The sequence below is a fragment of the Vombatus ursinus genome, unplaced genomic scaffold (genome assembly GCF_900497805.2).
Source record: "Vombatus ursinus unplaced genomic scaffold, bare-nosed wombat genome assembly UNPS02014833.1, whole genome shotgun sequence".
Taxonomy (NCBI): domain Eukaryota; kingdom Metazoa; phylum Chordata; class Mammalia; order Diprotodontia; family Vombatidae; genus Vombatus; species Vombatus ursinus.
The window spans coordinates 3,985,549-4,002,603 of NW_020954611.1; the positions used below are offsets into that span (position 1 = coordinate 3,985,549).

At 36.8% G+C, this 17,055-nt stretch overlaps 1 protein-coding gene across 1 annotated transcript; it reads left to right on the plus strand.

The window, feature by feature from the left end:
• The first annotated feature begins 1,677 nt into the window (after positions 1 to 1,677).
• On the plus strand, positions 1,678 to 17,034 carry CUZD1 (CUB and zona pellucida like domains 1). The gene is made up of 9 exons (XM_027839777.1): positions 1,678 to 1,759; positions 2,353 to 2,488; positions 5,277 to 5,491; positions 6,579 to 6,729; positions 8,244 to 8,458; positions 9,589 to 9,761; positions 11,460 to 11,851; positions 14,793 to 15,061; positions 16,798 to 17,034. Exons 1-9 carry the CDS (start codon positions 1,678 to 1,680, stop codon positions 16,971 to 16,973), a joined length of 1,809 nt encoding a protein of 602 aa, XP_027695578.1. The 3' UTR covers positions 16,974 to 17,034.
• The last annotated feature ends 21 nt before the right edge of the window (positions 17,035 to 17,055 follow it).

Consider the following 17,055-nt stretch of genomic DNA (forward strand, 5'->3'; position numbering starts at 1 on the left):
GCCTTTGGTTTGCCAGGTTTCCCCACCCCACCCCATCCCCGCCCCGAGTTTTATATGACCTTACTCCTAACTCTACACTGTAAGAACTTTGATATCTCAATCTTGTTCTGAACTCACAAATGCTTCTTTATCAGGTCCTCATAGAATATAGGGGAAGAGACTTTGTTAAATAAAAACTGTTGGGGAAAATTAGCACTAGGGCACGAAAAAAGTGACTAGCTCCATATCTCTTACAATATACCAAAAAAAAAAAAAAATGCAATTGAATCAACAACATAAATACAAAAAAATAATAAAAAGATTACAAAAAAAATAATAAAAAGATTAAAAGAAAATGAAATGGTATATCCACAGCAATTCTAGAGATGAGAAAAAAAACCCAGCAGACAAAAGAAATGGAGCCCATTATGAAGAGAGTTGTTTGTTTTGTTTGTTTGTTTGTTTTTGCGAGGCAGTTGGAATTAAGTGACTTGCCCAGGATCACACAGCTAGTAAATGTCAAGTGTTACTCGTCTGAGACGGGATTTGAACTCAGGTCCTCCTGACTCTAGGGCTGGTGCTCTATCCACTGTGCAACCTAGCTGCCCCTGAAGATAGTTTCTGCATATGAAAAACCAATAAAATCCAAAAGGAAAAGAAAAAGCCCACCCAATAGGGGGGTTGGGGGGAGAAATCTTTCCATAAGTATTTCTTCATCATGCAAAATATATAACGAATTGGAACAAACTTATAAAAGTAAGATCTATTCCCCAGTAGATAATGGTCAAAGGAAATGAGCAGTTCTCAAAAGAAGAGACATGAATAAGCAAGAACCATTTGAAAATTTGTTCAAACAGTCTAATAATCTGAAAAATAAAAATTGTAAACTCAGAAATGCCACCTTACTCCCATTAATTTGGCAAAGATTGGTGGGGTTTTTTAATGATAAAATTAAGTTCTGGAAGGGATATAGAGAAACAGGCTACCACCTTGGGTTGTGATAGATGATTCTTGACAGAATCAGATCTCCACCTCACGTCCTGATGACTAGCCATAAGCACATATCCTCTTCCCCTCTTCCAGCTTCCCTTTATGTATAGTTTTCTCTCATTAGACTATAAGCTACTTGAGGGTTATGAATGGAGTTTTTTCTCTTGCTTAGTGCAGTGTCGAGCACGTGGTAAACACACAAATGTTTTATCTATCACATTGTCAATGGAGATGTGACTCGATATAATCTTTTTGAAAAACAAAAGTATTCACACCTACTGACCTACTAGAGCTATACCATATGGGTGTTATTGATAAGGGGGAAAGAGCTATCATTACAAAAAAAACACAACAACTAGGGGTTGGAGGTGGAAGGTCAAGAACATAATTCTGTCAGGTTGAAGTTCTACTCCAATGAGTGGCCTTTGATTATGAAACCACTGACATATCTTCTAAACTGGCAAATAATAAGTGAAGTGAGAACATGTTGGTCTCCAGTAAGGAAATATACTAGAAAGATAACTCAATTTCAGTAGAGACCTATGGAAAACACCTGCTGTTTTCCCAATTGTATCAACTACCTCCCTTACCTCGAAACTGACAAGAGTCACTGATCTCAAATAGTAAAGCTACTAATCTTTATACAAATAATTACAAACTTGAGTATAAAGGATGAGAGCCTCCTAAGTGGATGAGCCACTTACAAGAATGGAGGCAGTAGGAAGGCTCGTTTCTTTAGCCCTTTTAATTTCATTATGTCTGGCAGAAAAAAATTTGAAGGTGCCTCAAGGTAAGAAAAACCACGTAAGAGACCGGGGGGTGGGGTGGGGTAAAGTGCTAAACTGCTTTGACCCTCAGGTTCCCTCATCTGTTAAAATGAGGAGAATGAGTGCTGGGGTCTTCCCAAACTCTGGGACTGAGGCTTCACTGGCCCACACCTTTCTTTGAAAAAAAACAAAGGCACAAGCAGGGTTAGCTCCTTCTTGTCAAATGCAAGATGAGCCAGCCAACAATATAATGCATTTCTAAATAGAGATATTTTTATTGCAACTAATCATGGGAAGCCTTTTTCTTTATAAATACTTGGCTTTCTTATTAATTCACCTGTGTGGTAGTGGTAGGGTGTGTGCATTTATGTATTTGCCACCCCCCTCTTCTTCCTCTTTAATATACAGAAAGATCTTATGTATTTTCAACACATGAATTCTAGGAGTTAGAAATTCATTTTCAAACAACACCAGTCCCTCTATCGCTTTGGTTTTTGCCAATGGGCATTTTAAAAATTGTGCTTACATTTGGTTCATTCTTCATTGTGTAGGGAAATAGGCTGGAGGGAATGATTGTAACTATTGATCACGAGCTCTTAAGTATTGTCCCAATCAGGCAGATCGACCTGCGGGGGCCTCCTACAAGAGATCCAAAAGGCTCTGATCCTGAACCTCAAGGCCAATGAAAGCTGCACCTGGACAATAGAAAGACCAGGAAACGAAACTGTCAGACTCATCTTTTCCCACTTTAAGTAAGTCACTGAGCCTCAGTTTCTTCAAATGGGGGAAATAATATTTATTGTACCTACCTCTCAGGGTTGTTGTGGGACTCAAATGAGATAAAGAATGCGAAGTTCTTTGCAAACATAAAGTGCTATATAAATATTGACTATTATATAGTATGTAATAGGTGAAGATATGTTCCCCCTTTGCCCTGGAGAAAGCAGGGTGGGGGAGGGAAGCAAGAATAACATTAAATGTGTTAATTTCCATAGAAAATTAATAAAGTGACATCGTTTGTTCCCTTCACCCTTCCCATTTGAATACATTATACAAAACAATATGGCAGGAAGCACAATCACCATCCAACAGGCATTTATTAAGCACCGATTAATGTGCAAATCATGTTGCTTGGTTTTAGAGATACAGAAATAACAATGGAATCAATCCCTATATTCTACTAGAGGGATACAACATTCAAACAGGTAAGTATATACATGCCAATATGAAAAGGGAGAGAAATCTAATAGCAAAGGGGATAAGAAAGGCTTTGTGTAGGAAATGGTACATGATCTTTACCTTGAAGGAAACTAAGAATCCCAAGAAATAGAAATGGGGAGTTCCTTCCCAGGCAGAGAAGACAATCTATGCAAGGACTTGTAGGCAGGAGATTTAAGGTGCCACTGATTTAAGGGAGCCAAAAATAGACTGGTTTGGATGAATCATAAAATGCAGGAAGGGAAATGATATGACATAAGCCTGGAAAGGTAGGTTGGAGAAAAAATTTTAAGGACCTTAAATGCCAAGCTAGAGATAAGATCAGAATGTAACAGAAAAGAGTTTAAAAAGCTGGTTTACACAAAATGACTAACATAGAAATATGTTTTACATAATAGCACATGTATAACATCAGACTGCTTATTGTCTCAGGGAGGGGGGGAGAGGCGAGAATTTGGAACTCAAAATTTTTTTTGAATGTTAAAAATTTTTACATGTAATTGGGAAAAATAAAATATAAAAAAATGCTGAAGTTTATATTTAGACTTAAACTGCTTAGGCAATCAGGTAAAATAATTAAACATATGCATATACATGTTTCTATGGAAGAAATCAGTTCTAAAATTCTAAATTCATTGGGAAATTATCTTTTAATTTCATCAGAAACTCAGCAATCATATATTTACAGTAGGTGTCTCCACTTTCTTTCTTCCCATTCTCTTAACTCCTTCCAACCCAGCTTCTAGCCTTACCATTACACCAACACTCTCTCTCCAAAGTTACTAATGATCTTTTAGTTGCCAAATCCAATGCCTTTTCCTCAATCCTCTTTCTCCTAGAACGCTCTGCAGTCTTTGACATTAATGATCACTCTCTCCTGGATATTTTATTCTCTCTCGGTTTTTGGAACACCACTTTCTCTCTCCTGGTTCTCCTACCTGGAAGTTCCTTCTGTGTCTCTTTGCTGGATTCTCTTTCAGATAAGAATTATGCTCTCAAACCATAGAAATCCCTCAGAGTTCAGCCCCCCTCCCCAGTAAACTCCAGTGGTTCCCTATCACCTCTAGGATCAAACACAAAATTCTCTGGCATTCAAAGCCCTTTATACCTTTCCAATCTTCTTTCACCTTACCCCCCAATACATACTTTTCGATCCTGTGACACTGGGCTCCTGGCTGTTCCACAAACAAAACACTCCATCCCTTGGCTCTGGGCAGTCTTTCTGGCTGTCCCCAATGCCTGGAACACTGTCCTCCACTTAAACTACTGACCTCCCTGACTTCCTTGAAGTTCCAACTAAAATCCCACCTTCTACAGGAAGCCTTCCCTAACCTCTCTTAAATCTAAGGCCTTCCCTCCATTATTTCCTATTTATTATAAGTATGGCTCAATTTGTACATTTGTCTGCATATTGTTTTCCCCATTAGATTGTTAGCTCCTTGAGGGAAAGGACTATCTTTTGTCTCTTTTTGCATTCCCAGTGCTTAGCACAGTGCCTGGCACATAGTGGGTGCTTAATAAATATTTATTGATTGATTGATCGATTGATTCCAGGCCCCATTCCCTCTCTGCTACTTACTCCCTACATTATGTTTAGTAAGTTGTTCAAACCTCATTGGGCCTCTTTTCTCATCTACAAAATAAAGTGGTTGATTTAGATGATCTCTAGGATCCCTTCAAACTTTAGATCCTTCAGTGCAAAGATAAATACAGTACTGGTCCCTATGCACAAGAATTTATAGTGTACTTGGGAGAGATAAGAATTATCTGTCAGAGATAATTCTAATATCAGTCAAAATGTGTGTACATAGGAGGTTTGGGTTTTTTTTTTGTTGTTGTTGTTTTTTTAAAGTACTCTGGAAGACCTTAGGAGAGAGAGATTTCTTCTATCCTGGCAGACCAAGGCAGTCTTTTTCTAATAGTAGATGGACAGGTCAGATTTCAACAAATGGAGAGAAAAGGGCTTTCTTGGTTGAGGGATTAACTTGAGCAAAGATATGGAGACACAAAAGGGCAAAGAACAGTTTGGAAAATGGTGAGTAGCCTGATTTGACAATAGCACAGAGTATATGAGAGGGAGTAATACAAGACAAAGCTGGTGAGGTTGTGCCACTCACTGCGGCAGGCCTCAGATGCCACTCTTAGGGATTAACCCAGCAAGCAGTGGTGAACCGTGAAAGGTTTTGGGCAGAAAAGTGACAATATCAGAGCTGGGTCCTATGAATGTTGCTCCAGTGACTATACAGGATACATATTGGATCAGCGAAAGGATAGATGCAGGAAAAGACCAGTCATTTCACAAGTGTTTTTTATTTCCCACAGACTTGACCCAGGTGCAAGTTGTGAGGTTGAAAACATTAAAGTTTATGACGGTGCCTCCACTGATACGCCTCTCCTTGGGAAAGTCTGCAGCAAAGTTGACTATGTCCCAGTGTTTGAATCATCATCTAACAGCCTGACATTTCAGACATCCACCAGCTCTTCAGTAATTCAAAGAAGTGTTTTTGTTTTCTATTACTACTTTTCCTCAGAAATAAGTAAGTTAGCACTAATCTAATGAGAGAAATTTGAAGAAATATACCAGTAAAGTTCACCCTGAGCACAATGCCCCAAAGTTTCAGGCCAGGGAGTTCTCAAATATGGCTTCAGTTCAACAAGCCTATAATATTTTATACTGGGCACTGTACTAGGCACTGGGGTTATAAACAATAAAAAAAATGCCCACCCTCAATTTATATTCACTCATGTATATGTATTTATATCTACACACATGTATACATGTGCATATGTGTTACATGTATGTATATAGATACAAGTGCATATACACACGTTTGGAGGGGGCAGTATCAGAGTCTGTATGTATCAGGGGCTGCCTGGCCTTACGTACAGATCTTCCTGATTCTAAGGCTGACTCTACTATACCATGCTGCCACTCAAATACAAGCTCTATACAAACAAAATACAAAGTGACTGGGAAGGGGAAAGGAATAGAGGTAGAGAACCCTGAGTAAATAACTGCCCCTTTCCTAATAATAGTGGGTATTTTGAATTTTCACTCATTTGCAGTTGCTATTGCCAAGGAGCTAAGGCGGTGTAGTAAGGGAGAAAGACCTTGGGTAGCTTTGTAGTCTGGTTCAAGACCTGGCTCATTTGCTGGCTATTTGACAATGGGCAAGGCTCTTTGCCTTTAATAGAGCACAGTTTCCACATTTATAAAAGGATAAAGACATAGTACTTCAGTGTAACTCACATAACTTTTGTGATTTCAAATGACATAATCTATGTCAAGTGCTTGTGTTATCTAATGCAAACTATTATTGATATTGTAAAAATTAAAGCCTGCGTGCAGGGGCCTGAAACAAATCAGATTTTCTTTCTCGTAACCTAATTAGAGATCCCACTGGGATGCAAGGGAACCAGATAACTTCAAGATTACACAATGGTGGGGCTATGGCCAAATCACTTCATCATCTCTCTGTAGACAGGAAAAGAATAATTTTTATAATTATCTAACTTCATGCAAGCCAAGGTGCCCCAATATTAAACCTGGTTAACATTTAACAAAGTAACTCACCTTGCTTGCATCTAGATTTGTATATTTAGTCCTTTACTTTGTTTTTTCAGGCATCAATAACTGTGGAGGCTACCTTAATGATTTTGGGGGTTCTTTTACCAGCCCTAATTACCCACAGGCACACCCAGAGTTTGCTTATTGTGTGTGGCACATACAAGTGGATAAGGGCTACATAATAGATCTAAACTTCAAAGAGATTTTGTAAGTATTACACCCGGCTAAACCTACATATCATTGTAGTTATGCAAAGTGTAGTAAATCTTGGTTTTTTCTATAAAGACAGGTAGTAAATGAAATGCTTAGGTTCACTGAATGATCTGGTAACAAACAGGATTATCCATTTTCAAGGAATTAGAATATAATGAAAACTAGTAATATATTTACATATATAATATATATATATATATAATATAAATATATTTGAAAATAACATGTAGTTAAAATCATTGTTCAGTTGTGTCCAACTCTTTGTGATCCTATTTGGGGTTTTCTTGGCAAAGATACTGGAGTGGTTTGCCATTTCCTTCTCCAGCTCACTTTACAGATAAGGAAACTGAGGCAAACAGGGTTAAGTGACCTGCCCAGATTCACACATCTAGTAAGTATGTTAAGTTGCATTTGAACTCAGGTCTTCCTGACTCCAGGAAGTGGAGTCAACTGTGCTACCCAGCTGCCCAGGCTATCAATAATCATGAAAAAATGCTCTAAATCACTATTGATTAGATGTGGGGAACCTACTCAAGGCCACATGCTCCCTTTCTAGGTCCCTGGGTGCAGTCTTTCAACAGAGTCAAAGTTTTACAGAACAAATCCTTTTATTAAGGGGATCTGTTTGGTGAAGTTTGGATTTAGTCAAAGGGCCACACTTGAGGACCTAGAGGGCCACATGTGGTAGCCTTAAGGCCGAAGGTTCCCCACCCCTGGATTAGAGAAAGGCAAATCAAAACAACTCTGAGACACCACTTCACACTTACCAGATTGGCTAATATGATAGAAAAGGAAGATGACAAATATTGGAAAGGATGTAGAAAAATTAGGGCACTAATGCCCTGTTGGTGGAGTAGTGAACTGATCCAATCATTCTGGAGAACAATGTGGAACTATACCCAAAGAGATATAAAACTGTGCATACGCTTGGGCTATCACTACTCATCTTGACTCTTGTCTTGACATTGGATTCCAGTAACTCTGGAGAAGAGAGTGAGGCTGATGGCTTTGCACAAGTCTCCCTCACTTAAATCCAATTTGCACACAAGTCAAGACATCACCCTCATGATGTCACTGGTCCTCTTCTTCAGAAGGCATCGTTCTTAGCAAGGAGCATTGACCTTGAAGTCAGAAGCCTCTAATTTAGCTCCTGGACTTGAAGCCTAGCAGCTGTGGGCCCCCAGGGCAAGTCACCTTCATCTCCCTATATCTAAGACTCTTCCTTTGTGAAATGAAGATAACACTTGGACTTCTGACTTTACAGGGTTGTTAGAGAAGTACTTTGTATATCAGCAAGTGTACAAATACCAGTAAAGTAAAGTAAAGTAAATACCAGAAAGTATTTACATGTGAATTACTGTGAATTACTATGATTTAGTTTTTAAAAATCAATTACCACTGCAGAAACATTCTAATCATGTGAGCTTCATGGTGGGCAGGATTGTGGGATCAATAGTTGCTGTTTGAGCCCTGAAAAATCTACTCGTCACATCTCCCTGATTCTCTAGCTTGGAAATAGATGAAAACTGCAGATTTGACTTCATTGCTGTCTACGATGGTCCCTCCACAAATTCCAGCTTGCTTGGACAAGTGTGTGGTCGGATCACGCCCAGCTTTCAGTCTTCTTCAAACACTCTGACAGTCGTGCTCTCCACGGATTACGCCAATTCATACCGAGGCTTCTCTGCTTCTTATTCTCCACTTTATGAAAAAGAGGTCAACGGTAGGTCACAGTCCATGTTCTCTTATTGGTTTTTAATAATTTTAAGGCTGCATGAAGTCATTCTTTTTGCAAAGTATGTATTATGCACGTAATACATAGTTTACATATACATAAATACATAAAATACATAAAACTATGTATTACGTGCATAATACATACTTTGCAGTATACTCGGCATTGTGGTAGATACAAAGATTAACAGTGGGTGTTTCCTGCCTTCATGTTGTAGAATCAGCTAAGGTTTTTATCCTTAGTTGCTTGTGATTTTCCACTGTTCTCACACCAAAGACACAAGGCCTCATTTCAAGCTCTGGGGCAGGGGTTCTCTAGCGTCGTGGATTTCTTTGACAATCCCGTCAAGTCTATGGAACCCATCTCTGAAAGATGTTTTCAATTGCATACAATCAGATACAGAGGATTACAAAAGGAACCAATTACACTGAAATACAGTTGGCAAAATGTATTTTTTAAAATTCACAGAGCCCAGGTTAAGAACCCCTAAAAGTCTGGGGATTAAATTTGTCTCTTTAGCCATCTTCCTAAATATAGATAACACAAATCAATGTTTTCCACCCTCCAGCAGTGGGAGAAGTAATTGAATAGAGTGAAAATAAAACAAGACACTCCCCACTTTGTGATCTAACTAAATTCCTTTAGAAATGAGAGTCATGTCCCACTTTTAATAACTCATAATCCAAATGGAACTGAGTATCACTAAGCAGTCTCTAACCTGGGGACTGAATGTTATTGATTTTAGAATAAACAGTAATCTAAAGTATTCTGTAATTAATAAATTGTAAAACCTCAAATATAGTAAGACATTTCTAACATAACCCAGAGGTTTTCTAAAGCCAAGGCCTTAAATCTTAGTATTTTTCTATGACTTAAAAGTAGATCATCTAGAAGATTACAATGATAAATATTAACCTTACAGACTCTAATATGCAATTTAAAGTTCTTAAGCACAGAGAAAATGGTGTAACTTTATGCTATTTAGCTCCTCCTCACAATCTGAGGCAAAATGCCTTTCAGCAATTCCACTTGCATAGATATTCCTTTATGACAAGCTTTATGAAAACCAACAGGCCTCAAAAAGTATAAAGCATGACTGTATCCTCTTTTCATTGCAGCATCCTTGAGCTGCTCTTCCGACCTACTGACCGCTATCATAAGCAAATCTTATCTGGAGGCACTTCACTATAATGAGAATGACTTACAACTGAATGATCCACTCTGCAGACCAAGAGTATCAAATGTTTTGGAATATTCTTTCCCTCTGAATAAATGTGGTACAATTAAACAGGTAATGTGACAATGATGTGTCCTGATGAGTTCAAGTGATCCCCAAATAGATGCATGCAACATCAAGGGAATTGAAGAATTGAAGGATGATGTTTTTATTATCATTCCCTAAAGTTTAATAATTACATAAAGAACAAATCAATGATGTTTAAACATTAAGGGACACAAAAGCTTAATGGTCTAATGAGAATTTATACATATGCTATTGGCATCTTCTAAATTTAGAAGACATTTGCTCAGAAGAGTTCAAAGCACTTTCTACCATATTCTCATTTATCTTTCATCTATTATTATAAAACGAGATGATAAATATGCTGCCTTGTTCATTCAGGCACTATTAAGTATTAGGGTTACAAAAACAAAAATGAAATAGTCCCTATCTCAAAGAGCTTACCTTTGTCTGAGAGGAAATAACACATACATAGATAAGTCAAAATGAAGTATATGCAAAATAATTTCAGGGAAAAAGCATTGTCAGTTGGGCAAGGCTGTGTGAAAAGGAGGCACTTAACACTGGGTTTATAAATGTGTATAAAGGAGGAAAGAAGAAAAGAATTTATTAAGCACCTACTTTGTGCTGGGTACATGCTAAGAGCTTTATGAATATTATCTCACTTGATCCTCACAACCACCCTGAGAAGGAAGTGCCTTATTCTCCCCATTTCACAGTGAAGAAACAAGGCAAACAAAAATTAAATGACTTACCCAGGGTCACAGAGCTAGCCATTTCTGAACTCAGTGTGGTGCTATGGAGAGAATGCTAGACTTGGGAGTCAGAAGCTATGGGTTCAGGTTCTGGCTCTGAGACTTAATATTTATATCACCATAACAAAGCCACTTAACTTGTCTGAATCAGTTTCTTCATTTGCAAAATGGTTCTGAGTACCATCACCCAAATCTACTTCACATGGCTGTGATGATCAGATAGGATAATGGACTTGACAACGCTCTGGCAAAATGTATAATGATACATAAATGTAAGTAGTATTACTAAAGTTACTTGGCCAAGGTAACATGACCAGCATCAGAATTTAGAGATGAGTGTTCAGATTTCTAGTCTAATCACTTCTATCCACCAGGTTCAGTTTTTAAAATTTCCTGGCCTGTAGCAGGAGGGTATGAGCTCTCACCATGCTGGGGAGGACAAACAAAACAACCCCCCCCCCCAAAAAAAACCTGAACTAAAATGCTCAACAGGATGAACAAGAAGAAAGATGTTACAGAAACAGCAAAAAAAAAGAATCAAGTTAATTGGTACTATAAACAAGTGTAGGTGTTGTTGTGTCAGTGTTTACGTGACAAAGATAATAAATCCATGTAACTAGGACCCTTGGGGGCTACTACCAGATTACCCAGGAAACATTTCATTGTTGTTCACTGGGTGTAATAAACATTCTATACAGTATTCATTGATCAAATTGGCAATACAGTTATGTCCAATGAAGAAAACTGTTTATCATTCTGTTTAACCTATTTAATTCTTTGCTATTATTCTTTTTCATTGCCCCAGTATTTTCTGATGCAAAAACAAATTTGGTTTCTATTGCACATTGTACTTATGTAGAAGCTTTAATCCAAGCTTTTTCTTTTTGTCTGTTTTTAAATGAGCATTGTCACTATTTTCGGAAATTTTTTGTGCCTAAGTCTGGATTAGTGCTGCAATTGTTACATAAAATGTTACTTCCGTCTGGTCCTACAGGTCGAGGGTCACACCATTACTTACACGAACTTCATCACTATTACTAACTCCTCCAGCTCTGCGGTGATTACTCGTAAGAAACATCTCCAGATTATTCTGAAATGTGAGATGGAAAACAATTCCACCGTAGAAATAATGTACATAACAGAAGATGATATAATTAAAAATATAAGTGCCTTGGGGAAATATAATATAAGCATGGCTTTTTACGAGTCAGAATCCTTCAACAATCCTTTACTCAGTTCACCATACTACGTGGATTTGAACCAAACACTCTTTGTTCAAGTCACTCTTCATGTGCTAGATCCAAATCTCGTGGTGTTCCTTGATACCTGTATAGCATCTCCCACGTCTGACTTGGCCCCACCGACATATGACCTAATCAGGAGTGGGTATGTATTTATATAATCATATTTAGCAATAGCATTGTTGTTTTTTTAGAATTTTAATGGTGTATTTTATTTTTAAATTATATGCATTTCCCAGTGTCTCCTCTCTCCTACTTTCAGAAAGCCACTCAATATAAGAGAATGAAAAAATAAGGGAATAAAAAAGTTCAGCAAAGCCAACCAGTCAACTATGACTTTTTTTTTTTTTATAAAGTCTGTCATTGTTCCACATTGCAAAGGATACTTTTTCATATCTCTTTACTTTGGGGTCAAGCTTGATCATTATAACTTTGCAGCAACAAAGCAATAAAAAATGAATACAAAAACATTTTAACACCCAAGACAGGTGCATTTTTCTTATATGCTATAAGTATTTTAATAATTATTGTAAATTAACAAAAAAAAAGCTTAAAATGTAACTCTTTGATGTGAACCTAGAAGGTTCAAAAATTGAATGGGAAATTAATTTGACCTATATGTTTTCTGGTGTTAAAAATGTGAGATTTATAATTTTTAATTGAGTAATTTTATGACAGTTAATATCTAAAGAGTCACTCAAGATAAAGTAATTCCAGTTGGATCCTCTATTCTTTAAAGTTTGGGGATCTATACACAAGGCCTTTGCTGGTGGAAATAAATTTGTTGTTAGGATTGTTTTATGCTAGTTTAACTTTTCTTCTAAACTTGTGTGTATCTTCACTATAAACTAAGCAATTAGTTCAAACTTTTGTCAATCTCTGAAAATAGCCTATCCTTTCAAAATATTATACTATTAATGTATCTCCACAAAGTACTACTCTGGTGCTTCATCAAGACAAAGAGATGACCCTGGGTTCTCAAAGACAATGCCAATGGAATGAAAACTCTGGCAAATTTTTACCATGCTGGAAGCTTCAAATATGGCCTTAGCAACAAATTTAGTCTTTAAATATGAAGAGTATAACCAGTAGGCTGATTACTTGGTGATGAATTTTTTGATCCATGACAACTTATTAATCAAAAAAAAAAAAAAATACAAAATAACTTTCTGTCCTGTGTAGCTACTTCTGCAGTGACAACGACCAAGAGGGTGAAAAGGGGGCAGACAGGACTAAGAGTTAAGTTTTTATAAATTTATCTGAGAGTTCTCTAAATGAAAGATCCCAATGGTCCAATGACCAACATGAAGACATATTACTTAAGAAAATCAATCATGTCAATCTACAAATGAAACCAAGAGACAAAAGGAAGATATAGCCACATGGAGGAGTGGCCCATGGGTTCTTCTAAGAGGAAAAATAAAAGAGAGGACAAAGTTGATTTTCCCATGCATCTTCAAAGGAAGCAAGAAGCATCATTTTATGGGATATTTCATCATCTCATATTGTAGTGCTTATAAGTATTCGCAAAAAGATCACCTTAAAAATAAATTCATGTTGGGTGTCAACATCTGTTGTAGATTGTGAAGAGATTGAGGTCTCCCTTCAAAATTACAACAACATATTCTTGCTACTTGATAACTTAAATGCAAAAGTAAGCATAAAGGAGAATGGGAAAAAATGTTGGAAAATATAGCTTGGGAGTAAGAAAGAAAAAGGTCAAAGGATTGTAGATGATACAGAAGCCTCATACTTCTATCTCATTGGTCTGTCCCTTGAAAAAAAAATTGGAAAGCACTGGATACAGCAAGTCCCAAATAGCACATTACAAAATGAAATTTATTCCATTTTAACAGATAATGAATGACATGGAAGTTATTCCCTTTTTGAATATTGTCAGACTACTGACTTGTTAGAACAAAAAACAAAATTAATAATAAAACTAGAAAAATATAAGATATGCAGCTAAAACTGCTCATATCTATTTAAACAAGCTGTTGATGCCCCCGAAATGGGAATTGGAAGAGGAAAGGACACTGATAGGCTTTAACCATTTCCAAAAGAAGTTGATGTAAATTAGTCTCCAAAACAAGGAATTTAAAAGAGCTTAGAAGCCACCTTGGCCAACAAACATTTGATCTTCTTACCAAGCAAAAAGATGGCAACTAAAGGCAGGACCAGTTTAGTGCCAACTGGTCTATAAAAACTATCAGATGACGATAAAGAGCACAGGTAGTATTTTGAGTCATAAAATGACAAACACCACAGAAGGAAAAACTAGTTTAAAGTAAACTTGGTGAGAGATCCAATTAAGCAGTCATCCCATTCAGGAATAAAACTGAATAGGTAAAAATGAAGGGGGGAAAAAAATTTTTTAGCTAATTATTTTCCCATCAAAAACAGCTGAGCCAACCTACTGAACTCTCATGGAACATTCCCAGATGCACCACATGAGGAAATAGAAATGGAATGGAATAAACAAACATGTAGAACAACTGGACTAGAGTAAATGGAACCATAGTCAGTTGATCAAGAAGCATTTATTAAGTGCCTGCTATGTGAAAAACATTGTGCTAAGCATACAGGACGCCTGAGTTGAAGGCAATGGTTTTTGAGCCACTAAAAGACTTAATTTTCAAGTTATCTGAAAAAGGGAAGGAATATAGAAGCAATGGGATTGGACATATTAAAACACTACTGTCATGGGTGTTTTTCCCCCCAGAAGTGGCAACAATTTTACACCGAGCCTTCCACATTCTTACTAATTCCTTTTTTGACTAACAGTACACAAAGGAAAAGATCTAAGGATAGAGGTAGTCAATCTTCTCTGAGCTCATAAAACTCCAGAGCTGAAAAGGACCTTGACTAAACTCATGATTTCGGTTTATTATACTAGCATTCTGACAAATAGCTAATTAATGCAAACTTGTCGTTCTCTTTTTTGTTTAATTCTACATTCCCAAGTCTCATTTTACTTGGGAGTTGAGGAGAGGTCAACAGCCAGGCCATTGAGAAAATTGTCATCTGTACCCAATATTTGAGGTTAAAATCATTTTTTTTAAATTTCTCTATAAATTCTGTTACAGATGTAGTAAAGATGATACTTGTAACATCTATCCCCTATCTGGACACTATGGAAGATTTCAATTCAGTGCTTTTAAGTTCTTGAGAAGGCTTGGATCTGTTTATCTCCAATGTAAAGTTTTGATCTGTGAAAGTAATGACACACAATCTCGATGTAATCAAGGTTGTATCTCTAGAAGAAAACGAGCTATTTCTTCATATAAATGGAAGACAGAATCAATCATAGGTCCTATTCGTCTGAAGACAGATCATACTACAAGTAGCAAATCAGGTAAGCAACATGCTACTATTTATGAAGTAGGGAATCAAAAGTGAGAAGAAAATATTCAAGTGTTGTCATTCTTGCAGCATGTAAATTTCAAGCTTAAAGGTTTTAGAGAGAACTATTTTGACAAAGTCCTAAATGAGTTATCAGTCATTTTATTTTCAAAATGTCAATTTTAAACTACTCTCTCTATTTGCTAATTACTAAGATATCAAAACATTTTAAATATTCCATACATAGCTCCATGACGACTATATGATTTTAATTAAATTTGCAGTATTTCAGCTGTATATTTGAATCTTCCCACTAAAATGTCATTCTGCCACTTCCCCAAGGAGTAGAGGTGTCCCTGAGTCTTTGAAAGCTCTGTCGGTGGAGCATAAGTTCTGGCAGGTTCTACCTGACCTTCCTTCCCCACTCCAATCCTCTATACCCCCACTCCTGGGGGGGAAAAAAAAGGCTTTGACTAAGTATTGTCTTGGGGCCAATTTCACACTCTACTCCAAATCGCCTAGGATTTGGGACCTGTAAGTCCTTGAAAATGCATGGCTCAAGCATTTTTTAAAAGGAAAAACAAGCTATCTTTGAAGATAAAACTATGATTTAGCATTAAAAGTTTAGGGGGGAGAAAAATCTAGCTAGGAACAAACCTGGCATATTACCATAGTAGAAAGTACACTAGATTTTAGCTGTGTTTGAACATCAAGTTACTTCATCCGTAATATGAAGACAGCAATCCATGTTCTATCTACCTTTGAGAAATGCTCCAAAAACCAAATGATAATAATGTATGTAAAAATCCTTCGTAAATAGAAAGTGTCAAATAATCTAAATTACGCCATGTTTTATTACCACTTCCAAAAATGTTAAAGTTCAGCATCTCAGTTGGCAGTGAACTTATTCTTATCTAGTCAAATTTTTAAACATACAACAACATATTCACTGGAAATATTTTAATCACTTGGTTGTAAAATTATCTTATATTAATTTGAAATTTAGGTATAGAAATTATACTGTTTGCATTTCAAAGAAAGTTAATCAGTTAAATGCTTGTGAAATAGATTTTACTCAGCATCGAGTCATTTAGTTACCATTAATGAGCAATGTTTTAATTTCAAAATTATGTTTGAATTCCTTGAATCCAATTTCCCAACTGTATTCAAAGCTCAATTAATGTTATATGGAAAAACTTCATTGTAAAATTCAAACTAACACATTCAATGCATCATTTGAAACGGAAGTATGAACAGAAAGCTAATTTTCAAATCTGCCCATTGTTCTTCCTGTTCACAGTAGGTGCCATCAAATTATCATATATGTTTGTGTATTTGTATGACTATATATGGATATATGTACAGGTGGTGTTGTTCAGTCGTTTTCACTCATGTCTACCTGTTCATGAACCCAACTTGGGGTTTTCTTGGCAAAGATACTGGAGTGGTTTGCCATTTCCATCTCCAGCTCATTTTACAGATAAGGAAATGGAGGCAAACAGGGTTAAGTGACTTGCCCAGGGTCGCAGTTATTTAAGTGTCTGAGGCCAGATCTGAACTCAAGAGGAGTCTTCCTGACTCAAGGCTCAGCGCTCTATTCATTGTGCCACCTAGCTACCCTATGCATGGATATGTATATATAAATGAACCGAAAATTTATATACTGTCAGTCTAACTCTGCTAAGTAATTTATTATGCTGAAAAAACCTTTTTCTTTTTCTGGATCTGATATCTTTTTTCTAACTGAAGAATTTCAGAATCAAGTCCACACAGAAGAAAGTCAACAGGCCCAGCCTTTCAGCAGTTTACATATTCTTTCCTTTATGGTCCTGTCTCTGAATGTGGCAATTGTGGGAGGATTGCTATTGAGACAGTACAGAAATCGTGGAACAGAATGCCAATACCAGAAGCTACAGAGTTACTGATGGAAGTGTCCAGCCTCAAGTGAGAAATGTTTCGCCAAAACACCTAATAAAATGTTGTTTTAGGGCTGGATAGTAATTAATA

Excerpts from the sequence above, each read along its gene's own strand:
- CUZD1 (XM_027839777.1), top strand. The coding sequence starts at position 1,678 with ATGGAGGCAGTAGGAAGGCTCGTTTCTTTAGCCCTTTTAATTTCATTA. Across the intron at positions 5,492-6,578 it reads CTACTTTTCCTCAGAAATAA|GCATCAATAACTGTGGAGGC; the intron begins GTAAGTTAGCAC and ends TTGTTTTTTCAG. Across the intron at positions 11,852-14,792 it reads TATGACCTAATCAGGAGTGG|ATGTAGTAAAGATGATACTT; the intron begins GTATGTATTTAT and ends ATTCTGTTACAG.